Source organism: Labrus bergylta, chromosome 1 (genome assembly GCF_963930695.1).
Source record: "Labrus bergylta chromosome 1, fLabBer1.1, whole genome shotgun sequence".
Classification (NCBI taxonomy): domain Eukaryota; kingdom Metazoa; phylum Chordata; class Actinopteri; order Labriformes; family Labridae; genus Labrus; species Labrus bergylta.
Window position 1 is genome coordinate 33,574,817 of NC_089195.1, and position 27,637 is coordinate 33,602,453.

The window sequence follows — 27,637 nt, forward strand, 5'->3', positions numbered from 1 at the left end:
CCGGTGAGATTCAAAGAACATAAAAAAAGGCAACATTTTCAAATTAATCCCACTACAAATGTAATAATGAATTTAACTTGTTTTGTGTCTTATTTAATTGTTTACATTTTTAATTATTAACATGTGTTATATCTATATGCTATATTTATTTATCTTTAATCTTATTCAATTTTAAATATAAAGAACAATATGGGTGTATCGGGATGTCTAGCAGGTGGATCGGCTCAGAGGCATCTCTGGGGTTATTTATCTCCACATTCTCATCGTGTGACCGCTAAATAATCTGGTCCTTATTGTAATTTTCCAAATTACGTCGTTTCTAAAGAACACATGAAGGCATCAGTTACCGGCCGCCTGTACACAGAGGGAATTCCATCCACGTTTCCAAGCCTTTAATTTGTCAGGTCAAAGAGGTCAGGCAGATAAATAATTAATGAAGTAACATAATGATTCATTATTTTATTGCTCCTATTGTTTCTGCTGTGCAGTGCGGAGTGATATTCTCATGAGAGGTGATTTATTTTACTCGTCCAGCAGCAGTATCCAGTTTGTCCACTTGATGGCAATAAAATAAAAAGATGGCTTGATGACATTCAATCTTTACAGACTGTTTTTGAGTTTTATTGTGCCTTGATTTAAAGCCATAATAACAGTCCCAAAGGTCTTCCTAAGGCAACAAAAAACCATCATCATATACAATCATCTGAATGAATGAAACCTTTAATGCCTCTGGGGGAATTTGCCTTACACCGAGAGCATAACAGCACATTACAAAAAAACATATACAGGACAGCACATAAAAACACATTAAAGCATCACATGATTAGATGAGGGATTTCAGTAGCAGGTTAAATAAGGCGCAGAGTGCTAAGTTCATACAATCAGAGTTTATTAAGCAGCTTCATGGTACGATGTGATGCTTCTTTTAGTCCTCATCGGTCATTCTGTACCTGCAACCTGAAGTCAAGAGTTCATACTCTGACTAAAGGGGGTCTGCTGTAATCTTGCTGTCTAAACTCAGGGTGTACAGGTCTGCCAGGTAAGAATCTTGCTGCCTATAGTTTAACAAAGAGTTTCTCATAAATAATACAATCCTAATGACCAAATCAAATTCTGTCAGATCCTTAACTGATGTCTTGCAGTATGTTTTTGCAATATATGCTTAACAACAAATAAAAAACAATTCTGATTCTGATTCTTTTCCCATTTTGTTTTTCTGATGATATAAAAGTAACATTAGTAACGTAGGCACGTTGCCCTCTGATTCACATCTTTGAATGATTGACAATATTCAGTAATACATACACATTTTATCCCTATAGGATGGTAAAGAGATGACCCGCCCTCTGTCTTTCATTGACTAGTACACACTAACTAAATATGCAAGTTTTAAAAGTCACTGTTTATAACAAAGGCCGTTTATCCTGGCACTGGTTGCCAACCGCCGAGGCAGGCAACCAGGCCAGTGGGGGGGGGGGGGGGGGGGGGGCTCAAGGGCTGACAAACTTTGCACCACAGCAGTGGCTCAAAATGTGCAACTTTTCCAACGACAGTAGGAAAACACTTTAATGGGGCCTAACCTCACATAGCCCTGCTAAGTGTAGCATACATTATTGTTTTGAAAACCAAAGTCACTGAAGGAAAATGAGGATGAATTATCCATCTAAAGGAGAGGAAAGAAGAAGAAGGAGCGAGAAAAAGAAAAAGGAGTAAGCGTCGGGACACTGGCTGGCATAATGATGATAAACACTGGTTGGAGGGGCTCTTAATGAATTTGTGCCAACATACTCTAATCGCCACTGCTCTCCTGGACGGGCCAATTAAAAACAAACACTTAGAGTAAATCACATTTCTTTAGGCACCACTACAGTACTGCTCTTCACTACTGTCCAGCACTCAGCCAATATCAGGACGAGAAAAGGTTGTTATTATTCATCTTTAATTACACATTCATGGACCATAGAGACACTGAACCGTCTTCTCATGTATGAATCCCGTTGGTTGCTTTGGCTTCATCACAAACACAAGCAGAGATTCACTGAAAGTACCACAAAGAAAATCCTAATCTCTTAATTATTCAGTTAGTTGCCATGTACCGCTGTGTGACACCTGCACGACCCGCCCTCCCCCGCAGAATAAAGCTGCGCACTGATTGGCTCGCTCGGTTGTCCTTCCAAGGGGAAACACCGCAGTCTGGGAAGATGATTGGTCCGCGACGTGTCGGTCATATTTCGTCCTGACACCTGATTGGTTGGGCTCTCCAGAATCCACCGAACGAACATCCATTCCGTGAGATCCACTCGGCTGTGATCGATGCAGCCGCTTCAAAAAAAAAAAAAAAAAACTCCCGAGTCCCCGTTGAATCGCAGGCTTTCTCCAGCACGGCTGTCATGGTTATCTTGAAGGATATGTACGGGAAGATTTTCCTCCTTTAATTCGGCGCAACAGAGAGAGCAGCTGTGCGACGACGCGGCGCTGCGTCCCCGGTTGGACGGTGACAGGAGGATGGCTCTGCGTTGGACGGGGCTCGCTGTATTTGTCCTCGGTGGTCTATTAAGATTTTAATTAGCTGATAACACACGATTGGGTTTTTTTTTTTTTCCAGCGGACTCGGTGTGGGAGCGACGATAGAGGCGCACTCGCTGATTATGGAAAACGAGTCCAGGTAGGTTTTTTATTATTATTATTATCTGGTTATGTGGTGTTTGTTTATTTTTAAAAAAGAAAAAAAAAAGAAGGGAATATCATGTCATCGCGTGGAGCATTCATACGGGGCCCTGGAGCTTATTAACATAGCAACACGGGCCCTGGTAGCACACAACACTAACATGCCCTGCTCTGATGTTGTCGTCTTCTGCCGCCGTGAAATTCCCATGAAGCCTTCCAGCATGCCAGCAGAGACACGGCCCCCATTCATGAGCCTATAAACCATATTTATCTGCTAAAAGCATCGCATGCTGTGTCTTGCCTGTCTGTGCCATGTCTCTTTCCCCCTCAGCGACCCCCGTCCTCTTTTTTTTTTTTTTTCATCCTCTTCCTAAATGTCGTTACACGATCGTGTTGCCGTGTGAAGCAGCCAGACACACCGGGACATTTTTTTTAATTTTTTTTTTTAGTGCCGCAAAGAAGGGAGGGATGATGTGTCATTTTTTGGCCACAGATGTTGATCCAGCAAGCCGAGACCATGAGTCGACTGCAGAGCATGCAAGGCCCTGTTGTTCAGTTATTATCCTCCAGCAGCAGCAGCAGCAGCAGCAGGCCGGGATAATGAGCTGACAGGTCCAAGGGAACCCTGTCAATAGGATTACAAGGGTTGTTGTGGGTTTTTTTTGGAATCACAGGACATAGGTTTGAAGGAGGCCCTGTCGTCTTTAAAAGAAGAGAGCTGTCTTCTGTGGAGTGGGGCTCTCCACATGAGGGTCTTTATCCAGATGTTTGTTTGGTCTGTCCTTCATAAGCGTCATAGACACTGAAGGGCTGCACGATGCTGCAAAAAGCTGACATCTTTTCTTTCTGTATTGCGATATGAGATAGATGAGGTGGGTTTTCATGTAAATATTAGGCCTGCTTGGTATTAAGAAAACCGTACAGTGTGGGATTGCATTTCAATAACGTAATGATTTGTGGAAAACAATAATGAAAGAATGAAAATCGTAAACGTCACTGCAAGGTAATGTGCGTCTTCGTCTGCGTCCGTTGAATATTTCTTTCTCTGCTCTGTGTATTTCAGTTTCCCCCGTGTAAACATTACAACATGTGGAGCTTTTGTACTTGAAGGTGCACAAACTGAAGCGTGCTGCTTTTTGTCCTGACGAGCTGTTGACTCAAATCACAACCCTCAAAGGCTCAACTGGGAAGTACGATATTTCTGAGGAGCATGTGAAGGCAGCATTAGGGAGCAAAGTCGAAACTGGCAAAAATGTAAACAACAAATTCCCAAAATATACTGAAGAACTTTGTGTTATAAAGTAGGGACAGAAGAGTGTCAAGGATGCCGTCGCTAATGTTAGCTTAGCTTGCATCGTTGCATCTTTTAAGGTCATAGGATTCTTCTTTCACACCACACTCTAAAAGACTCCATTGACCAACAAGCAGAGTCCTGATTGGACAATGATCGAAGCAAACCGTCGAGATCACCGCCGAAGGCCACAGAGCTGCTACCGTTTCTGATTTTTGGATTCCAAAGTAAGTAGCGAGACCCCCTCGGCTTCATCTTGGGGTCCTGCTCATCCTGTTGGGGGTTCCACTCAGCGATGGCGTCCCGCTCAGTGTCCATCATCTACCGCGTGTGTGTACCCCCCCTTTAGAGGATTAAGGGCCTTTGTCCACAGACGATGCTGTTTGCGTTTCTCACCAGCGATTATTGTTGCTAGGTTACGATAGTTAACTCCTGCTCCCCTCTGTAATGTCCGTTTGCTGTATAACACCAACAAAACATGACAACGATGTAAAGGAGTCGTGTCCTTCCAGTAGTGTGTCGCGCTGCTGCTGATGTCAGGACACGACTCCTTTACATCGTTGTCATGTTTTGTTGGTGTTATACAGCAAACGGACATTACAGAGGGGAAGGAGTCGTGTCCTGACATCAGCAGCAGCGCGACACACTACTGGAAGCTGTACCCTTTAAACGACGAGTCGGGAACTGGAGTCTCCTCCGCTATTGTTTTTTTGACAAAGCTGATATCAGGAGCCCCGCCCCTTCTTGATTTGGATTGGTCGGTGAGGGGGAGAAGTGACATCGATGGTAAAGTTGAACTTTAAAGCGCAGCGACAAACCCCCCCCCGAGGGCCTTTTAGCACTCAGGAACGGCACTAAAAACACTGAAATACAGATGTGAGCAGGAGCTGCCGGCTCAGTCGACACCGGCCCCAATGGTATTGACTGTAGCCGTTAAATAATTAGAACTATACAAATATTAGCATGTTTACATTTATCGTTTCGGATGATTCCTTGGTTTCCGCTAATGCTAATGCTAATGCTAATGCTAATGCTTGTGTGTCTGGAAGCAATAAATAGATCATCAGGATTAAGGAAACCTGCTCACTTGTCACAAAGTGAAAACTCTCCCTCAGGCACTTATCAGTTTTTTAGGAGATGGGGGAACTATTCATGAAATTAATTATCTCACTCTTGTGCTGATTGCAATTAGGGCTCACAGCGGCATGACTGAGGACGCGTACCACTGAGGTACGGGGGTTTTATCAAATCCTCAGTACGAGACACAGTGAGATTACTCGCAGGCTTATCTGTGAAATCCACTCAGCATGCAAAAGACTTCGCACACATTTCAGCAAACAGGTATCTGATTCTCACATCCTGGTGACCTTGTTTTTTTTAAGTGCCACGGCTTCAAAACTTCAGTATCTGATCCCACACACACACACAAGCACACACCCGTAAGAGTGCATACTGTATGTGTGAGCTTATCCCAGCTAACCTTTTCCTGTGCGCTCAGTGCTAGCTGCAGCCACATTACTCAACTGTGTGACGGAGTGGTCAGCTAATAGGCTCTGGACAGTGTCATCAGGATAAACAGTCTCTCAGCTGTGTGTATTTGAATGTGTCCATGACTCTGTGTGTGTGTGTGTGTGTGTGTGTGTGTAGCCTCCAGCGAGAGCAGGAGGAGGTATATCATCTTGCAGCTTTATCCCTGTGTGCTACAGTTTGCCCGCCTGCTGCTGTCCAGGTTCATTACCGCCTGGTGTTGTGTCAGGTTGTACGACAGGGACGACAAACAGGAGCAACGTGTCCTCTTCATAACAAAGGCTTCATAACAGATTCAGTTCCTCACACAACAAATTAAGCTAGCCTTCTCACATTTAGCAAATGAAAGGCGATGCAGGTTCTTTTCTAGAAGATGTTCCAATGTTCCACATTTTTACAAAACACTTTATTATGTTTCGGCTGCTTCAGAGTGATCTCGGCTTTGTGGACACTTCTTACAGTTCATTCTGAATGTCTTCAAAGCAAGTTGAGCTTGTATATTTATTTTCTAGTCACTTAAGCACACCTACACATTCACACACTGATGGTCGAGGCTGATATATAAAGTGACCATCAGTAGTAACTAATCCCATTCATACACTGCCGACGAAGCAGTGGGAGCAACTCAGGGTTAACTGTCTTGCCCAAGGACACATTAAAGGCTTTATATGCGATTTTTTGATCCAGCAGATGTCGCCCTTGAGCACCAGCATGAAACCAAAACAGCTCTCGCTGCATTGTTGTGTTAGCATGCTAATGCTAGCGATCTTTATTATGCTGGTATCTTCACACTGCATGTAAATTGACCTGAAATGAGCGTGATCTAGAAACACAGTTAAGCAGTGAGTACAGTATGTTATTCTTCTTTTCTCTAGTCCCTCAATTAAACAACTTTTATACACGAGGGGAGGAGTCAGCCGGCCGTCCGGGCGATGTAAACAAAGTGAAGATAGGACTCTGAAAACTCTGAAAACATCACAGACAGTGAGACTCGGGTGTTACACCCATTGTAGACAGTCATGACTCACAGAGTTATTTTCAGAGGAAACACTTGATTTATATTACATTTAAGTGTGAAAAATCGCATAAGGGGGATCGAACCCTCGACCGTACGGTTGAGAGACAACGACCCTTCCAAACTGAGTCTCAGCTGCCTTTCTTAATCAGTGAGGTGGATCGCTGCTGATACATAAACTACGTCGATATCTGATTGAATACCGATATTAGCTTAGATCGGTCCCATCTCTAGTCTTGAGAGGTGATACTGACACCAAATTACAGCCAATAAATACATGATAGATAGATAGGAACTTTATTAATCCCTTGGGAAGGTTCCCTCAGGAAATTCAGATTCCAGCAGCAGGTAGCACCAAAGGATCGAACAGCACACAGATATTATTTAGTTGTATACAAACCTGCATTTCACCTTTCAAGCAGCGTTTCTCAGTTAATCAGATAAAATGATGTTTCATAATAAGATTCTCCTGCAGTATATAAACTATGGCAGAATCGCTTTAGTTTGATATTATCTTTAATGTGAGCAACGTGTCGAGGTTTAGAGCACTTTGTTTGCGTCCTGTCGCCAACCTTTTTGGGATTAGAAGCAGGCTTGATTCCACCTCAGGTGCTCTCTGTGATCCGTTACCCATCAGGCATCGTGTCTGTCTTGCGGGCCTGCTTGACTGTTTTAGGGCACTGCATGGCCTTTCTCTGTGCAGGGCGCTGCACTTCATCTCCCTGTGCTGACAAATGGAAAACAGGGAGCAGCTTGATGACCTGGCTGCTGTGGTTCAGGATCACTACACAGCTCTCCACTCTTTACTCTATTGTTTTTGGCAGACTGCAGATTTGTAACTGGATCTGCTTAGACCTGCAGATTTTACACTGACGGACTCCCGCATGTTGGCTTAGGCGTTATATCAAAATGCAAATTACTCAAAAATAAACACACAGATTCTGTATGTGGCCGTTATTTATGCTGCAGTCAGTCACACGTTTTTATAAAGCTTTTACTCTATCATTGCATTTTATTTAAATTTTGAATCATTCATGCTATTTGCTTGTTTGCTTTTATTGCCCAGTGTGAAGCTCTTTGTTACCTGTATTGAAAAGTGCTATACAAATAAAGAATTATAATTAATTCACCTGTTTCATCAGTTATTTGATCTACCCTAACCCTAACCCAGTGTTGTCTCTTGGGGCTGTGGAAGTAAGAGGACCAGCAGGACTGTGTGAGAATAATGCAATAAGTCTGGGTACTTCAATTCCACTTAATAAATCAGATGAATCTGCGAGTTTGAGAGATGATAAATCGCATAGAAAGTGTATGAAATATTTCTTAATTTGACCTTTTAGCCTTTAAAAAGTTTGAAAACAATTGTAATAAAAACGTCCTTATGGAACTGAAAGGGAAAACAACAGAAAATGGCATCACCACTAACATGTTGTATGACTTTAACTGTTTCTGCGTCGTCAGCGTTTCTTCAGCGAAGTCGAGTTATTGTTTAAATTGAGCGTGAGGGAATGATTGACTGCAGGGTGAATCTGTGGGACTATGATTAACATCCCAGCCGAGTTACTGAGTGAGAGATGTTGTTGATGGTTCTTACTTTGCACAATAAACCAGTAATGTGAAGCATCCTGTCAGCTAATGGCTCATCAATGGACCTGAGCTTTGGAGTAAACAATGAGGATGCTATAAGAGTTGGCCCTGATTTCCCCTTCATGCTTTGTGCACATCTTTTCTGGTTTGTAAGTTCAGCCCAGTTTATTTTGTCTCTGTGAACATGTGCCAAATCATCTGATGATCTCAACGGTCACATTCATTTTTCGTTTTCTCAGGAAGCTTTAAGAATTACAAGAAAACAATCTTGCAAAAAAAAAAATCTTAATGATCTTGTCTGGGAGGATGTTTGTGGTTTCAGATGAACTCTTCCTTCCTCGCGAGGAACATAACAGATGTCTGTAGATGTAAGTAAATAGCAGCTACCGATCAGTGCTTGTGACGGTTATGCGAGGATATTCTGATATAAAATGCAGCAGGGCAGCTACCGTCAGTCATTGCTTTGGTATCACATCATAAGCAGCAGCTATGTGTCTGTGGTAGCACCCAGTTTGCAGAGGTCATCCTCCATGACACGCTCATGTAATCCCGTTTTAAGATTAGCGCGTGATCTCAGTTGTGTGAGTACAAATTCACAAACATTCAGGAGTAGACTAGAGTAAGACTGACTGTACTTAAAATACATTGATGGGTTATGGGGAAGGCTATTTCTTGTCAATTTCCTCTTGGACAGGCACTCCGGGGAGTCACATTATCTGGAAGAGGGATACTAACTAAATTTAGAGCAGGAAAGCATTAGTCATATAAAGGGAACATGGTCAGTGGATTTAGAGAACCAAATCTGGAAAACAGTCATTACACGCAGCAGCCGGTCCAATGGCTTACCAATGATGATTCCAATGGCCAACATTTGATGCATAGCATAAGAGTAACCAAAGACATCTCAAACTTTGGTAAATGAGGGCTGTTTGGAGAAGAGGCCGTCGTTACAGGGGTGGTAATGCTGGAAGGCTGAAGTTCTTAGGTTTAAAGAGGACATATTATCCCCCTCCTCCACCTTTTCAAACAGTCCCCTGTGGTCTAAGTGAAACATCTGTGCTGTGTTTTGGTCAAAATATAACATGAATCAAGCACCAGAGGAGGTTTGTGACCCTGTATAAACTGTATAAACCCTGTATTTTTCTCTGTGTTGTAAGACTTATGCAGACCACAAACAAAGGACTGGATGGGTTTATTTCACATTTTGTGGGTCAGTAGACTCTCAGGTTACCCAAATATGTGTTCAAAAACACTGTTAAAGTGGATTTTTCATAATATGTCCCCTTTATTAGGAAGCTATCCAAGCGCGCAGAGTCATGAATATAAACTGCAGTGTCATCAGCATACAGTCGGATTAAATGCAGAACAGCTCAGGCAGCAGTGGTGAACAAAGTACCTGTTTATGTAAAAGCACAGCATTAAAATTCTCTGTTGTAAGGAAAAGTTCACACTGAACACTACATGTAAATTAAGCTAGTTTGTAACTTAAGTTGTGTTATTGTTTGGTTGCACCACAGAGCAGTTTTAACTTAAAGGCGCAATATGTAACTCTGACCCCTTGTGTTTAAAACGGGTACTGCAGTCCAAATTCTAAACATTATAGAGAGCTGTCTCCCCTCCGCCCCCTCCTCTCTAGAGTGGATGCTCACTCAGGTCACCATGTGGTGGACTCTGAAGCTTCAGTGTTTATCCAGCTCTGCATGGGTCTGTAAACCTTTCTGTGTTCTAACCTCTCTCCATTTTTCAAAAGCATCTCCAATATTGATCCTAGTTTGAGCACGTTTCTGCTCGTGGAGCTTATTAGAAACATGCAGAGGCTTTTTAGGTCGGGTACAATCACTTCTATCTGAACCACTTCTCTTGCCCGCTTCCATCGCTGCAACACCTGTTGACCTGATAACTGCTCTCATATCTGGAAAACCGAGGGGCGTCCAAAACGGCCTTGTGGGGGTCGCCTTAAAACCGCCTACCTGCTCTGGTCCAAACAAATCCAGAGCATTCAGGAGCAGAATCTAAAGTTAGGAGGAGGACATACTGGCTGCTGCATTGTTGTCAGAGAAGCCAGCACTTCAACATAGCATGTTTCCTTAATGTCTGATCATATAGTAAGGTCACTTTATCATTTCAGTCACTACACATCTCACTGATTAGACCTTTAATGGAGAATCTAGCTCTGATATGCAACATCATGTCTGTTATGTGCTAATGCTGTAGCTGTTGAATAGGAGCTAATGTAGACTGTATTGTACTGTATTGTACAAACGTACGTTTTGTTTCTTAAGTCTTAACCTAAAAACTAATCAGAATCTATTGTTCATTAACAAAAACTGTAAAATATTTTCCTCTAAAATAACATGCCAAACATGAACGTACTCAAGCAAAGCATTTCTGTTCTTCCAGTAAGCCCTGAATTTGAAAAGATGCTCTTCATTGCTTGCCACCACAGCCGGGCAGATCCTGCTAGCACATTTAGAAGCCGGCTCTCATAGAACACTAATTGATCGGTAACTGCTTTCCACATCATTGGCCTTGCACCATAAGTAGAGTGTGTTGTTTAACGGGTCAATATGCGAAGTGAGGGCTAATTCTGTGCATCTGTGAGCTAATCGAGTCGCTCTGATTCCAGTCATGGCTGTCACAAACACTGACGGAGACAGCTTCACAATGGGACACTTTGAGTCACAAAACTTGCCATCACAAGAGCTCCTGTGGATAAACAGCGTGTAAATGGACGGCTCCACGTGTCAGCAAACATGAAATCATGATCAGGACCAACAGCGAGTTTAGCAGCTACGGATTAATGAAGAGGTCGCTTTTAATGTGAGGGCTGGACCGCCTGAGGGCGAGACACACGCACACACAGAGAGAGAGAGAAGGAGGGTGTGCACAATATGGCGGTCTGTATCCCTCTAACAACGAGCTGATTTCTCTGTTTTTATTTCATAAATCGGGTTAAGGTTAGGGTTTTGCCTCTTGAGGGAAACATTGTGCCTGTCTGTGATAGCTTTTTATTTTCCTGTACGTCTGTTGTGAATTGTGCATAATTCAAATTGCAACATCCATTTGGGATTTGGGAGTACAAAGATGGCCTGAAAGTCCATCCATCCACTCATCCACTTACCCGGGGCTGGGCTGCGGTGGCATGCAGCCGGCTGAGCAAGTTGACCCAGACTGTGAGTAGTTTGCAGTGTGACCTTGTAATGAAACGACATGTACATGCACCATGGATGTATCATAGAATGAATGAAGCATTAGAGGCCCGTTCATTCCAATGAAAGCTACTCACTGGTGCATGAAGCAAAAATTCAGACTTCTGGATATCTTCTGTACTTCTTGAGAACCGGATAAGTACCCAGATCTTCTCTGGCTCTGGGGCCATAGAGCATAGAGCGGTCCCATGCCTCTGATGCACTTTCATTATGTCTAAAAATATGCAACTTTTAGAACTTTTAATGAAAGGGGTTATTTAAAGGCTTTATATGCCATTTTTTGATCCAGCAGATGTCGCCCTTGAGCACCAGCATGAAACCAAAACAACTCGTGCTGCATTGTTGTGTTAGCATGCTAATGCTAGCGATCTTTATTATGCTGGTATCTTCACACTGCATGTAAATTTACCTGAAATGAGCGTGATCTAGAAACACAGTTAAGCAGTGAGTACAGTATGTTATTCTTCTTTTCTCTAGTCCCTCAATTAAACAACTTTTATACACGAGGGGAGGAGTCAGCCGGCCGTCCGGGCGATGTAAACAAAGTGAAGATAGGACTCTGAAAACTCTGAAAACATCACAGACAGTGGGACTCGGGTGTTACACCCATTGTAGACAGTCATGACTCACAGAGTTATTTTCAGAGGAGATACTTGATTTATATTATATTTAAGTGTAAAAAATCACATATAAAGACTTTTAAGTGTTGTTATCTGGAAGTTTATGCACCTTAAAAAATAATGATCCCCTGATTTATATACGTCTCTATCACAATGTATGCGTATTGGGAAAAGTCTCTATGTGACCAGTGTCGTCACATGGAGCTGCAATACCATCTTAGGCCACTAGGAGCACTTCCTTGGAGCTTAGCATGCACATATGCATGTACTTCTTCAGAGTGGTGAGGTGTAAACATACAAAACAGGCTAACACCAGAACGTTTGTGTGGACGGTCGATGACGTGGGGTTACCACTAAACTACAGCGAGAAGCAGATGAAGGGTGGGAGTCATGCCGGTCGACATTTTCCACACAAGTCCACAGGTCCTGTTTGTGCATGCGTGTGATTCGGTCCTATGTGTGTGAGAAGCATGTCCCTATAAATAACAGATTGTAAACCTGAATTTCCCTCAGAGATTAATAAAGGATATCACAAAAAAAAAAAAAATCACAAGCTGAACTTAGGAGTCCACTTTTACTGTACCCTACTCACGCATTGCTATTGACTGGAACCGTAATGTACGGTTCCAGGAACTGCATTTAGCCAGTTATCACGACAACGGAGACGCTGAATTGGTTGTCTCTTGTGCACAGCAGGGAGTTAGTTCCTCCCAGGAGCTTCGAGGATCACAGACGTTTGAAAGCACCCCTAAGCATTTAGTTGGGATGTAAATGTTGTCACTAGCGGAGCTCTCTTACGTCTCTCTGCTGGCGCCGAGGTGAATGTGTGACTGACATGGCAGATGCTTCAGCGCCTGCAGGCTCCCCCCCCCCCCCCCCCCCCCCCCCATCTGTCAGAGGATTTAATCTGAGAAGAAAAGGCAGACTGACACTGCTCTCGCTTTCGATTGTAACGGCACAGTCAGACTCAGAGAGGACGTGACGCATCACTATAGGTTCACTTGAGCGGGTGACCACTGCTTCTTTAGCGTTCTTCACGTGTGCTGGTGGTTTGATATGAAAACATCATCAGACTCATCCTTTGGCTGAGCTCTTTTACTGATGTGATTGCTCTCGGTGGCTCGTTAATGGCTCTTTTGATTGGGCTGCTTTTTATGCATGAATGTCGTCCTTGTCTCCTCTCTGTGTAGTGTTTTCCCTCTTCACACTGTTACTGTGCTCCTCTCCTCTCGTCTCGTGTCCCCTCGTGTCCCCTCGTGTCCTCTTGTGTCCTCTCGTGTCCCCTCATGTCCTCTCGTGCCCTCTCGTGTCCTATTGTGTCCTCTCCTCTCCTCTCCTCTCCTTGTCTCCTCTCTGTGTAGTGTTTTCCCTCTTCAGACTGTTACTGTGCTCCTCTCCTCTTGTCTCGTGTCCCCTCGTGTCCTCTTGTGTCCTCTTGTGTCCTCTCGTGTCCCCTCATGTCCTCTCGTGCCCTCTCGTGTCCTATTGTGTCCTCTCCTCTCCTCTCCTTGTCTCCTCTCTGTGTAGTGTTTTCCCTCTTCAGACTGTTACTGTGCTCCTCTCCTCTTGTCTCGTGTCCCCTCGTGTCCTCTTGTGTCCTCTTGTGTCCTCTTGTGTCCCCTCATGTCCTCTCGTGCCCTCTCGTGTCCTATTGTGTCCTCTCCTCTCCTCTCCTCTCCTTGTCTCCTCTCTGTGTAGTGTTTTCCCTCTTCAGACTGTTACTGTGCTCCTCTCCTCTTGTCTCGTGTCCCCTAGTGTCCTCTCGTGTCCTCTTGTGTCCTCTCGTGTCCCCTTGTGTCCTCTCGTGTCCTCTCGTGTCCTCTCCTATCCTTGTCTCCTCTCTGTGTAGTGTTTTCCCTCTTCAGACTGTTACTGTGTTCCTCTCCTCTTGTGTCTTCTCTTTTCTTGTGTCCTCTCTTCCCCTCTATTTGTTTCCTTGTTTCGTCTTCTCCTTCCCTATCTATCCTCTTTTCCTTTCTCCTTCTGTTTTTTGATTTGTTTTGTTTTTGATTATGCACCTGTGTGGATTTCGGCCCAAAATGAATAAAACCATCTCTTCTCGTGTCCTCTCCTCTTGTGTCCTCTCCTTTCCTTTTCTGTCCTCTCCTCTCCTCTCTTGTTATGTCTCGCCTCTCTTTCCTCTCCTCTCCTCGTGTCTTCTCCTCTCTTTCCTCTCCTCTCCTCTCTTTCCTTTCCTCTCCTCTCTTTCCTCTCCTCTCCTCGTGTCTTCTCCTCTCTTTCCTCTCCTCTCTTTCCTCTCCTCTCCTCTCTATAATTTTCTCATCTCTTTGTTTATGTTAAAAATCTGCATCATAAGCATCAAAGTAGTTGCACACAGTCTGCTTCTCTCTCCCTTCATGGTCGATGACACAACATAAATCAATTCTTCAGCGCTTTGTTCTCTGAGTCTTCTCATAGGTTTGCTGTTTGTCAATCAATAGACTGGATTATTGTTTCTGCTGGGTATGCTGCTCTGTGAATGTTTTTGATTTGTGTCTGGATTCAACAGAGTATTATTAAAGTCATTATCTGGTCAGTTTGTCTTTGTGACCTGATGTTATTTCCACAGGTCCTCCTTTTGGTATGCATATTTCAGAGGAAGTAAACTGTAGACTACACATGTTGCAGCTTATTACCAAGCAACTAAATGTGACATTAAGGGACTGCAGATAGAAAGGCCGGTTTATCACTCAGACTCTTTTTCTACAGAGCCGTGCTGTTTAATACCTCCAGGATGTGGTTTCACATCGTCTCTCTGAAATAAACAAGGCCTACCCTAAAAAGAATTTAAAAAAATAGAAGTTGTCTATTTGGCCCGTATATATGGTTGAGCATTAATGGAGCATTCACAAATGTGCAGCTAACCCCGGCCATGTGCACTAATGCAGCCTCATAGCATCCCAGCTGCTGGCTTTTGAACTCAGTGCTGACAACTGAGTCAGCACTCTCCTTTTTGTCCCAGAGGAGGAGGAGGCGTCCAGGGTCCAGGGAAAGTCAGAATATGACTTGTCAGACCTCAGGACTGTTCTCTTGTCTTTCACAGAGAGCTGAACCCCTCCCCATCTTTACGGCCAGACAGACTCGGCCTCTCTGGGATGCTTTTCTTTTTACCCAGCCTGTTACTAGTTAACCCTGTTAACTGTGAGATGTTCCACCAGGTGTGTTTTCTTTTTCGCATTTCACAACTTTTCCACTCGCTTGTTGCTTTCTTTCTCTTCTTTTCTGAAACGTGTCAGAAAAAAACGTGTCAGATTCAAAATGGGCATTTCATTTTCAAAAAACAGAAAAAAACATAACTAACATGAGCCGTACGTCAGTGGAAAAGTCAGACTTCCCTCTCCACAGCAAACGTTTTCTAGTTCCTCCTGGGGGGTTTTCTGGATTTTCTGGGGGATAATCCCTCCAGCGAACTCTGGGTCTACCCAAGTCGGGCTAAAACCTCCAAAGGGAGGCGTCCAAGGGTGATCCTGATCAGATGCCCAAACCACCTCAACTGACTCCTTTCCATGTGAAGGAGTGGCAGCACTACTCCGAGCTCCTCCCCCCTCTCTCTTCGGCTGAGAGCCCAGCCACCCTCTGGAGAGAAAACTAGTTTTGTCCTCTTTTATCTGCGATCGCATTCCTTCAGTCACCAGCCAAAGCTCATGACCACAGGTGAGGGTTGGGACGAAGATCGGCCGGTAAAATGGAGAGCTTTGCCTTCAGGCTCAGCTCCCTCTTCACCACAACGGTTTGGTGCAACGTCCGCTTTACTGCCGACGCTGAGCCAATCACACAACACACAACAAGACCCTGAAATACTTAAAGTCCTTCACTCGGGGTAAACACTAATACTGTCTATCTTTGTAGTTTGACTTCATTTAGCTAAACCTGGATGGAGTCCTAATGGAGAGATAGGACAGTGGATAGAGTCAGAAATCGGGGAGAGAGAGAGAGAGTGGGGAATGACATGCGTGAAAGGAGCCACAGGCTGGATTTGAACCTGGGCCGCCCGCTTTGGAAGACTGTAGCCTCTGTACATGGGGCGTGCGCACTAACCACTGCACCACCAATCAAACAATAATCTAAGAGTGAAATCTGTTTGGCATCAGTTTTTTCCACTTGTTTGTGCTCTGTGACGTCCGCCTCATCTCTGTGAGTTCCCTCAATGATTCATGGGATCTGTTTCTGATCTGATTGATCTCTTAAAGCACTCTAATCACTCCACAGCGTGCCTGGGGCTGGTGTAAGATGAATAACAGCGTATCAGGTCAGAATGTGAGAAACACTGCTGGCAGGTTTGATCTTTTAATGCAACACTTAAAGTTAGTGTGATTTCCTTTCCTCTCATATCTGTACATCATGATAAAGTCGTTCCTCTGGAGGCCTCGCGGGGGAAACTCTCAGTGTAGTGTGGAGGAAACATCTCCGTGTGTTCTCTGATGACTCAGCACGACGTCATGGCGTTGACTCAGGGCCGCTCCTTCAAAAGCAGCTGTTGAAGCGAGAGGTATCGTGCACATGGATTGAAACCTGTCGGACCAGTTTGTGCAAGTTCTGTCTATTCATTAAACAATCCAACATGTCACACCTCGCCTCCTGATTTTCAAAGACAGGAGAGGATTTGATCCCTCTGTCATTTGATTTGTTTGTGTTTGTTTACGACAATGTAGTCCTCCTGGTATCAGCATGTTTCAATCGAATATTTTCAAAATCACACTTCAGCTTATGTTGATTTGTTTACAAGATCATGTGTGTGTGTGTGTGTGTGTGTGTGTGTGTGTGTGTGTGTGTGTGTGTGTGTGTGTGTGTGTGTGTGTGTGTGTGTGTGTGTGTGTGTGTGTGTTTGTGTGTTTAATCTTGAAATGAAAAAAAATGTAAAATCTTAACATGGCCCTAATCCTCCGTCGTATTTTTTTTTTCTTTCAAAAATATATATTTTTTAAATTTGGCCACTTTTTCCGAACTGACTTTCTCCTCTACAAATTGCTATGGGCATCAGCCCACAACAGTTGCAATCATCCCTCCATCGGTGATGCAGTGGTTAGCGAGGAGGTTCCTGGTTTGAATCCCCATCGGACAGGAGCCTCTCTGTGTGGATCATGACAGACATGCTCGTTAGGTTAATCAGTGACTCTTGGTGTTTCTGTGTTTCTTGTTCTCACTTGGCTGCAAACCAAATTTCCCCTTGAGGAGAATAAATTTGAAGTTGCTTCATAAAATCATCTTCATCCGCCTCCTCCTGTGTTTCGTTGCAGGTTTGAAGAGCTCTGATTACGTCGGCTCCACGGCCAAACCCGAGGCCACTCCCGGTGTCAGCCAGGCTCGCTGAGGAGGGAGACTGGACCCGCCCTCTCACTACACCCTTACTGCTCCACCCATCACTCTCCATCACCACCACCACCACCGCCGCCGCCATGTCTTTACCCAGCGGCAGCCCAGAGAGAGAGGTCTCTACTGGGGCTCCCCCTCAGCTCGAGTGCCCCTCCTCCCCTACGGGTTTGGACCCGGACCCCTTGTCGACGGGCAGCCCTGTGCTCAGCCCGGACTCCTCTTCCCATGATGCAGCGCTGTCGGCACCGGCGGCCTCCCCGGCAGACTCGGAGAACCTGAGCCCCGATGAGCTGGAGCTGCTGGCCAAACTGGAGGAGCAGAACAGGTGAGATCAGGTGTTGCCATGGTGATCAGCCACAGAGGACACATGAAAAGTCCATCCCATCATTACAGAAGGAAATTAGCTGTAATTATAGTTAAACATTACCGTTAATAGAGTTTGCTAATCTTCTCCTTTTTGTCCGTTCATAGCCTGGCAACCAGAACGAGGCCCAGCAGGCCTTTAACGCTCTCCACATGCTGAAGTCTGTGTGTGTGTGTGTTTTTACAAGCTTTCACCAACACCAAGAACATACTGTAACTGTAATGTCAACAAAGATTTACCCTGCTCCGACATAAGATTTAAATGTTAGCATGCAAAGCTAATTAACTGTCTCAATAAAGAAATAAAAAAATCAGTTTTAACCAAGTGGTAACCTCCAGTAAGACAAAATGAAGCCCATGAAGAGGTACAGAAAAACTGCAGTTCCTCCAGTGTCCACTTGGGGCGAAACCGGCCTGAGGAAGAGAATATGTTTAGAGACGAGCTAAAGTATCCGAGTATAATTTACATGATGTTTTTATCACAGCAGCTTAAACAGCAACAGTACGGCAGCTTTCAGTAGCAGCTCACGCTTCTTTATGCAGCGGTCTTTTGACGTAACATCTGGTGTTTCCATGGCAACGATAAACATATGATGTCTGAGACATAAGACACGGGCTGTTACAACTTTAAAATGAAGGATTTCTCTGTCTTTGATAACTGTTGGTCAGCAAAGAAAAAAGAAAAGGAATTATCCGTCTGTAGGAGAGAAAACAGAAACAGGACAAAAAGAGAAAGGGGAGTAATCGTCGGGTCAATAAATGCAGGTTGTAGGGCCCCTAATTATTTCTTGCCTGGGGCCCCAACAGACTCTAGAATCACCTCTGATGATACAACATGAAGCCCTAATCAAATCAAACCCTCAGATATCATTTGAATATCCACCTGGATTCAAATGATATCAGCTTCTTGAAGTCTGTCTGCAGCCGTTCAATACGGTGGCCCTGAATGACAAATCACAAAACACAATAAATAATAAAAAAATGTAGCTACCTGCGGTCGACAAAGTATGTCGCTGATTGGACGAACACGCTGTCCGTCTTTTTAACCGGAAGGATATGTTGGTTTCGAGTGTTGATTTCAAAACATGAACTTGTGTTTTCTGATTTGTCGTTGTGCTTTGCACTTCAGGGCCACCGTAGTTCGGTCATTCTTGAAGAAACTGTGTGATACGGTTTCAGGAAGCATTAGGACACAGGCCGTTTGGAGGGATCACTGTCCAGTCTAAAGAGCCGTGTATAAAATGACAGAAGATAATGTTAATTTGACCCAGAATCACAAATCTGCTTGTCCTACTTCTGCGACAAAAACCAGCGGCTAACAGAAATAGTAATGTGGGTTAGTGTTTTAGGAAGCTCATTACATAATACACTGTTTTAGCTTTTAACTTTTTATTACTTTTTCAGCCGTAACAAGTTGACTGTTAAAAGAAAGAGAAGAAGAGGACGAGGATAAGTGAGCAAAGAGTAAATACCTGTATGTAAAAACTAAATGAATAGAGGATTATTCACATAGGGTCTAAATGAGCAGATGTTTCAGTGCAGTGGTGCGACATCACACGCTGAAGTTCCTCGCTGAGATATTTTCAGTGCAGGGAGCCAGACTCTTTAAGCATCACATGTTTCAGCAGAGGGGTCAACGTGTGCGAGTAAAGTGATTTAAAAGACTGGAGATATTCAGGAGTCAGAGTGGGACTGAGCTGAGCGGCCTCTGGGTAGAGAGCGTCTCTTTAATCACTTCATATCTGCATCCCGCCGCTCGCGCTGCCCCCGACTCCGAGAAAAGAACATTTAAAGGAAAAGATTAACGCTTTTAGATAATCATCTTTACGAGGAATATTAACATATTTCTTTGCTATTTTTTAAGAGTTAGGTGAAAAGAGTGGCTCATTTTTAAATCTCAATGTAACCAACAGCCAGTAGACGGTTAGCTTAGCTTAGCTATGAGATTGTAAACATGTGAAACAAGATTTTGTCCCGTGCAAAGGTAACATTATCTGCTGATCAGTGACCTTACTATCTGATCAGACATTAAGGAAACATGCTATGTTGAAGTGCTGGCTTCTCTGACAACAATGCAGCAGCCAGTATGTCCTCCTTCTAACTTTAGATTCTGCTCCTAAATGCTCTGGATTTGTTTGGACAAGAGAATGTAGGCGGTTTTAAGGCGACCCCACACGGCCGTTTTGGACGCCCCTCAGTTTGCCAGATATGAGAGCAGTTATCAGGTCAACAGGTGTTGCAGCGATGGAAGCGGGGAAGAGAAGTGGTTCAGATAGAAGTGATTGTACCCGACCTAAAAAGCCTCTGCATGTTTCTAATAAGCTCCACGAGCAGAAACGTGCTCAAACTAGGATCAATATTGGAGATGCTTTTGAAAAATGAAGAGAGGTTAGAACACAGAAAGGTTTACAGACCCATGCAGAGCTGGATAAACACTGAAGCTTCAGAGTCCACCACATGGTGACCTGAGTGAGCATCCACTCTAGAGAGGAGGGGGGGGGAGACAGCTCTCTATAATGTTTAGAATTTGGACTGCAGTACCCGTTTTAACCACTAGGTGTCAGAGTTACATATTGCTCCTTTAAAAAGGGTGATTCTAATATTTTGTGTGTTTGAAAGCGACCGGAGGAGGAAAAGATTGAAGCTGAATCATTTAAACGTTTTACAAATGGTTGAATCAAAGGTTTTTAGCCCGATCCCTCTCTTCATGATCCGTGTCTCTGTGCAGGTTGCTGGAGGCTGACTCCAAGTCCATGCGCTCGATGAGCGGTTCTCGGCGTAACAGCGGCTCCTCCCTGGTGTCCAGCTCCTCCGCCTCGTCGAACCTGTCACACCTGGAGGAGGACACCTGGATCCTGTGGGGCCGTATCGTCAACGAGTGGGAGGAGTGGAGACGCAAGAAGGACAAACTTCTGAAGGTATGGATACCATACGACGTACGCTACACAGAGCTGGGCACAATTATTGTCAATTATAGATGTTCCTTTTTTTAATGAAATGTTAATTGCCTTGAAAAATCATTATTGGAACATTCAATCTCCGGTCAATTTGGTTTTGTTTAACGTCACTACAGATGACCTTGTTTGCTCCTGACAGTGTGAAGAGACGAGACTGTCGACCCTGTTGTTTTCTGAGTTCCAGCGTCTTTTTTTCAGTTGTTGTCAATAAGAAGAGAGTGTTTGAAACAGCAGGTGGCCGCCTGGAAGGAAGCGCAGCGCATAGCAGCTTTCTTTCTGAGCGCTCTGCCTTTTTTGTACGACCCTCCGAACGCTTCAACTTGTAAATCTTTCAACTTCTCAGGAAGGCGCTGTTGACGTCACTGGCACTCTTTTTAAAAATGTACGATATTACCCGTATTTTTGTCTCCTGCTGATCGCGCCCTGCACACAAATTCTCCTCGCTCTGTGTCCAGATTAAGTATGAGGGCAAGCATACTCCATTTGATGCTCACAGTGAAGAGGAAAAATGAGTCCACAATATAAAAAAATACAGTAAAAACCTACCGAGCAGTGTCGGTCATACAGTGACTGTTTTTAAAAACTGATGTGTTTTTTCACACTTAAATATAATATAAATCAAGTATCTCCTCTGAAAATAACTCTGTGAGTCATGACTGTCTACAATGGGTGTAACACCCGAGTCCCACTGTCTGTGATGTTTTCAGAGTTTTCAGAGTCCTATCTTCACTTTGTTTACATCGCCCGGACGGCCGGCTGACTCCTCCCCTCGTGTATAAAAGTTGTTTAATTGAGGGACTAGAGAAAAGAAGAATAACATACTGTACTCACTGCTTAACTGTGTTTATAGATCACACTCATTTCAGGTAAATTTACATGCAGTGTGAAGATACCAGCATAATAAAGATCACTAGCATTAGCATGCTAACACAACAATGCAGCGCCAGTTGTTTTGGTTTCATGCTGGAGCTCAAGGGCGACATCTGCTGGATCAAAAAATCACATATAAAGCCTTTAATGGACTGTTTTCATAGAGACAACATGCACATGCAGCACTTTTGTTGTCAGCGCTGAACACTTTTACCAAACGCTTCCAAGCGCACAGCCAGCGCTTTCCTGGAAAAACGCTAGGTGGACACGGGGCCTAAGAAGGTTAGCGACCTCCACATTTTATTTCACATCTTCTTGGCGGATCTCTTTATGTAACAAAACACAACAGGGTGCAGTAAACCCCTGAGTCATTGCCCCTCCCTCTACATCCACACATACGGACTTTTCACAAGGTCACTGCGTCCGTCCCTCTCTGGCTGCGAGCATATGCGTGTCACAAACAAGTTGCTCAGTGTTTTCCGACGGTTTATTCCTGCTGACGCTCCTCTGCAGAGAAAGCCTGGGATCTGTCTCAATCTGTTTGCATGTGTTGCGACGATTCAAAATATGATCGTGCCAATGACTTGAAGGCCCCGCTGCGCCCAACACGTCCCTTTCTCCTCAGCGCCTCTTGCGTCTCCCTGTCTCCTCGGTGACAAAGAGAGAACACCCAGGGGAAGACGTGATGGATGAGACACGGGGAAGCAAAAATGACTCGGGAGCGGAACGGGCCGCATGGACAAATCGAGAAATCTGTCACAAGCTGCCTGAAAAGTACAAAACATGAGTGGGACAGGAAGTATTGTGAGAAGTGATGCACGATATTAACAAAAGACTTTTCACTGCCAGCCCCACAGTCACGTGTGTTTTGGTAAGAACTAGTGTGTGCTTTTCTGTTGGGATGTTAAAAGACAAAAGGTCCACTACTGTCGGGTGCATGTGTGAACCGGCTACTCGGGAAGATCTCAGGTGCAGCCTGTCCTGAGATGTTCTGGACATTTTCAGGAGTGCAGATGTGAAAACAGCTTCTGTGAATGTAGTCCCTTCTTCAGTGTATGTCACACACAAACACAACCTACTGTGAGGAACGGCTTCACCATTCTGCTTGTAAAAACTCCTGACCTGGAAAATGGCCGCCCTTATCTTTACACCTCAGCACAGCAGCGCTCACAGTTGATGCAGACACCACATGTGAAACTAACACATACTTCACCCCTCTTCTGCAGGAGTTGATCAGGAAGGGGATCCCTCATCATTTCCGCGCCATCGTCTGGCAGCTGCTGGGTAACGCCACCGACATGCCAGTGAAGAACCAGTACTCTGAGCTGCTGAAGATGTCGTCGCCCTGCGAGAAGCTCATCCGCCGGGACATCGCCCGCACCTACCCCGAGCACGAGTTCTTCAAAGGCCAGGACAGCCTGGGACAGGAGGTCCTCTTCAACGTCATGAAGGTGAGAGCGCTGCTGTACCTCAGATCTGAACTTTTTTAAATCCTGAGATTTGACCATACTACTTTTTTTATTCTATCCACATAATATGAAGCAGCTTTTTGCCATGCGCCATAAGTAATGTTAGTTTAATTTAACGGATTGTCTTTGAGATTTGGACTTTTGGTTGCAAACAGATCACCTTGTTATTCAAGAAAAATTGTGATTCCTAAATATTTTCTGACACCAAAGACACAAATTTTTTTGTGGGACCTGTTCAGAGTCTTAAGATGTTCACAACATTTAATAGACTAAACCAGAAAATCTAACTTGCAGTTTTGATGATAATTATTTGATTTAAATACCTTTTTTTTTGTTTCAGCAAGACAAGAAAGTTCTCCAAAATGTTACTGATAAAAAGAAAGGAACTGATCAGAGTGCAAAATTACTCGCAGCAGTTTTGGTTAAAGATATATCTTCAACTCTGAAGCGCGTGTGCCCCATTTACAGAGGCTGTCGTCCTCAAAGCAGGCGGCTCGGGTTTGAATCCTGTGGCTCCTTTCCTGCATCTCATTCTCTCTCTCTCTCTCTCTCTGTAGTTTTCTGACTCTAATTAAAGGCATAAAAAAAAACAAAATAGACCTTTAAATGATTATTTATATAACTGGAAATCTTAAAAGCAGAGGTTCTGGTCCTAATGTTGTTCTTATGTGTGAGACAGAATCTGCAGTGAGTGTTGTTTTTAACCATGGAAACAGGGTTGTTGATGGTCCCCACGTCAGTCCTGTGATAGTTCTCTGATAACTGCCTGGCTGCAGGAAATGAAAAGACCTCTGAGGACTCGCTGCTCTCTGTCCGAATGTTCAATCAGGATTACAGACATCATCATGTGCTGCTTTCAAGCCCGACAGCAGTGAATGTTATTATTTTTGTTTTGCAGGCGTACTCTCTGGTGGATCGAGAGGTGGGCTACTGCCAAGGCAGTGCGTTCATCGTGGGGCTGCTGCTCATGCAGGTAATGATTCAATAGTTCAGGTGAATAGTTAATGAGTATATTTTACCTTAAAGGTCTCATATTCTCCTTCTCTTCTTCAACCAGTGTAAATAACTCTCAGAGCTCCTCAAAACATGTGTGTGAAGTTTCTTGTTCTAAATCCACTCTGATCCTGTATTTGATCATGTCTATAAACCCCTCTATTTCAGCCCTGCTCAGAACAGGCTGTTTCTGTGTCTGTACCTTTAAATATGTAAATGAGCTGTGTTTGACCACACCCCCTCTCTGGAAGGACTTTCTCGCTCCATGTCCTATTGTTTACGGTGAGAAGTCAGACTCAGAGGGCAGAACAAACACCTAGCTGTTGGAGTGTCACCCACCTGGGGGAGGGGCTACTGCCCTTTGTGATGTCATGAAGGGAAAATCTCCAAACAGCCTGTTTGAGCACACATTTTCTGAAAAGTGGAGCAGGTGAAAATTTTTTTTTATTACAAGGCAGTTCAGTTGTCTCCAGAGGTGACCAGAGACAATACCAGATTTCTAACTTTCCATACGATGTTGGTAAAAAACTATATCAACACCATGGCAACAAATATACAACTCCTTAGCAACCAATATTGAGTAGCTAGATTGTATTGTTTTAAAAACACGTGGTGTTGAAAAGTATCTGAATGGCTCTTGAGGGAGCTCTACTCACCCCCCTCTCCTCCTCCCAGATGCCTGAGGAGGAGGCGTTTTGTGTTTTTGTGCGTCTGATGCAGGAGTACCGTCTGAGGGAGCTGTTCAAACCCAGCATGGCCGAGCTGGGCCTCTGCATCTACCAGTTTGAGTATCTGCTGCAGGTAAAGAGGAAACACAATGCGTGCAGTGTTTAAAGTCCTCCACTAGGGGGCAGCAAATACTTAATTTACATCTCTTCATTTTGCCTCTTGTCTTTACATTTTTTTTCTCTTCTTCTTAGGAACAACTTCCAGAGCTGAACGTCCATTTTCGATCCCAGAGTTTCCACACGTCCATGTACGCCTCGTCCTGGTTCCTCACCCTCTTCCTCACCTTCCTCCCCCTGCCTGTCGCCACACGCATCTTTGATATCTTCATGTACGAGGTAGGAGACATTTGAGTGACCGTCTTAAACTGTATTTAATGTTTTGTGTGTTCTGCTGAACTAATCTGTGTTTGCAGCTCAGCACAGATAATAATACATCTGACCTGTCTGTAGGGTTTAGAGATTATCTTCCGTGTGGGCCTGGCCATCCTGCAGTACAACCAGACTGACCTCATTCAGCTGGACATGGAGGGCATGTCACAGGTAAGATGCAGCGGCTTTATGCTGTTTCCTGCAGAAATGTTTCAGCTGCAGAAAAAAGCTGCAGGGCAAACAATATATCCCCTAATTTAGCACCGTGGATCAGCTTCATTCTGTCACATCAGAGCGGAAACCAGAGCACCTTTGTTCTCTTTGGCCGTTGTTTTGAACCATGCCTGAGCTCGATTGCTCCCCCCTCCCCTCTCCCTCTCCCTCCGCTGCTCTGCGTTCACATCAGTAACATCGTTCCATGCCTGAGTACACTTATATATGCACACAGTCCGATACAGCAGCAAGTTGGTTTGCAAATCTGCCAAAAAGCAGAAAGAAGAAGTGGGGACGCTGGTGGTGCAGTGGTGCAGTGGTGCAGTGGTTAGTGCGCGCGCCCCATGCATGGAAACTGTAGTCTTCCAAGCGGGCGGCCCCAGGTTCAAATCCGACCTGTGGTATCCTGTCCTTCATGTCCTTCCCCCCTCGCTCTCTCTCTCTCTCTCTCTCTCTCTCTCTCTCTCTCTCTCTCTCTCTCTCTCTCTCTCTGTCTCTCTCCAATTTCTGACTCTATTCACCGTCCTATCTCTCAAATAAAGGCCCAAAAAGACCCCAAAAAAAACAAGAAACAGAGAAAATAAGAAGTAACCATGGCAACCACTCTCTGGCTTTGTCAATACTGTTATCCGTGGATGAATTTGTGATTTTTGAGGTTGCCAACAACGACCCTCTAACTACTTTCACATGTACCGTGCAGCTCAGGTGATGAAACGGGCCCCGTTGCTGCAACAGGAGCCGTTTTGAATTACTCCAGATCCAGGCCCGGGTCCCTAATCTGAAATCAACCTTTAACACCTTTTATACCCGTTTCTTTTGTGTCTATCTGTACGTGCAGTACGCCGTTCAAGAGCGCCATGTACCTCCACTCCATTTTTTTTTTCACCGTTTATTAACATGTTAAATATTAACTTGATGAATCGAGCAGCTGCCTCCACATGAGGTCTGCCTGCGTCTTCATTAAAAATAAATGAGCACATTTTGTTTTAGTCTTGGGCGCTCATTTCGCGTGTTTCTTTCTTGGGGGGGGGGTCTCTGCCAGCATTTCCAGAAGGTGATCCCCCACCAGTTCGACAGCTGCCCGGACAAACTGATCCTCAGGGCGTACCAGGTGAAATACAACCCCAAGAGGATGAAGAAGTAAGAGCGCTCATTACTCATCTAACCAGAGCAATCAGCAACATGCAAAAAAGAAGATTCTTCATGAAAACATTTCAATGTTTCAGCACCAGAACGTAACTTTGTATGTTTTAAACAGACTGGAGAAAGAATACACCACGATCAAGAACAAAGAAATGGAGGAACAGATAGAGATCAAGGTGTGTGTGTGTGTGTGTGTGTGTGTGTGTGTGTGTGTGTGTGTGTGTGTGTGTGTGTGTGTGTGTGTGTGTGTGTGTGTGTGTGTGTGTGTGTGTGTGTGTGTGTGTGTGTGTGTGTGTGTGTGTGTGTGTGTGTGTGTGTGTGTGTGTGCGTGCGTGCGTGTATTTGTTCAGATTTAAAAATTGAACGCCCTCTCTTCCTCTCTCTCTCTCCTCTGTCTCTCTCTCCTCTCTCTCTCGCTCCTCTGTCTCTCTCTCCTCTCTCTCTCTCCTCTCTCTCGCTCCTCTCTCTCTCTCTCTCTCTCTCCTCTCTCTCTCCTTTCTCTCTCTCCTCTCTCTCCTCTCTCTCGCTCCTCTGTCTCTCTCTCTCCTCTCTCTCTCCTCTCTCTCGCTCCTCTCTCTCTCTCTCTCTCTCCCTCTCTCTCTCTCCTCTCTCTCTCTCTCCTCTCTCTCCTCTCTCTCTCTCCTCTCTCTCCTCTCTCTCTCTCTCTCTCTCTCTCTCTCCTCTCTCTCCTCTCTCTCTCTCTCCTCTCTCTCTCCTCTCTCTCTCTCTCTCTCTCTCTCTCTCTCTCAGAGGTTACGCACAGAAAACCGGCTGCTGAAGCAAAGGATCGAGACTCTGGAGAAGGTAAGAGATCAGCTTTGATTAAATGTTAAACTGAAATCAGGATCATGTGATCTCTTCTACAGCACGTAAACACTGAAACCAGACGCTGTAGAGATACTGTGAGCTCACTTCCTGTCGGTGGATTGCGTCTCCTGGAGCTCTCGTAGCATTTGTGTGTGTGTTCTCTACTTGTCTTCATGACTCTTTTTTCAAGCGGGATTTTCCCTCTTACTGTACGCTCTCTGCTTTTTCAACCACAGCCATTTTTCTCGTCCTCTCTGGAGTACCTTTTTCTTTTTTGTCTGAGTTTTCTCTTCATTTTTCTACATATTTACAAAAGAAAATAATCGACTTCAGAACCTGTAATCCTGCTTTTTCTCTTCTTCTTCTGACTCTCTTCTCTGGTGTATTTGTGTTTTTATCTGTCTCTCTCTTCCTTTCATCTCTCTTTCTCGTTCCTCTGCGTCGCTGCGCTGTAGGAGAGTGCAGCTCTGGCAGACAGACTGATACAGGTAGAGTA

At 44.5% G+C, this 27,637-nt stretch overlaps 1 protein-coding gene across 1 annotated transcript; it reads left to right on the forward strand.

Moving 5' to 3' along the window:
• Positions 1-181: 181 nt before the first annotated feature.
• Positions 182-27,629, forward strand: evi5l (ecotropic viral integration site 5 like; the record flags this gene model as incomplete). The annotated part of the gene is given in 12 exon segments (XM_065959490.1): positions 182-2,665; positions 17,154-17,554; positions 20,321-20,510; positions 22,646-22,870; positions 23,787-23,861; positions 24,557-24,682; positions 24,802-24,945; positions 25,060-25,149; positions 26,234-26,331; positions 26,450-26,510; positions 27,085-27,138; positions 27,597-27,629. Coding segments are annotated over 11 exon segments (1,338 nt in total), but the record flags the coding sequence as incomplete, so codon positions are not given.
• Positions 27,630-27,637: the final 8 nt, after the last annotated feature.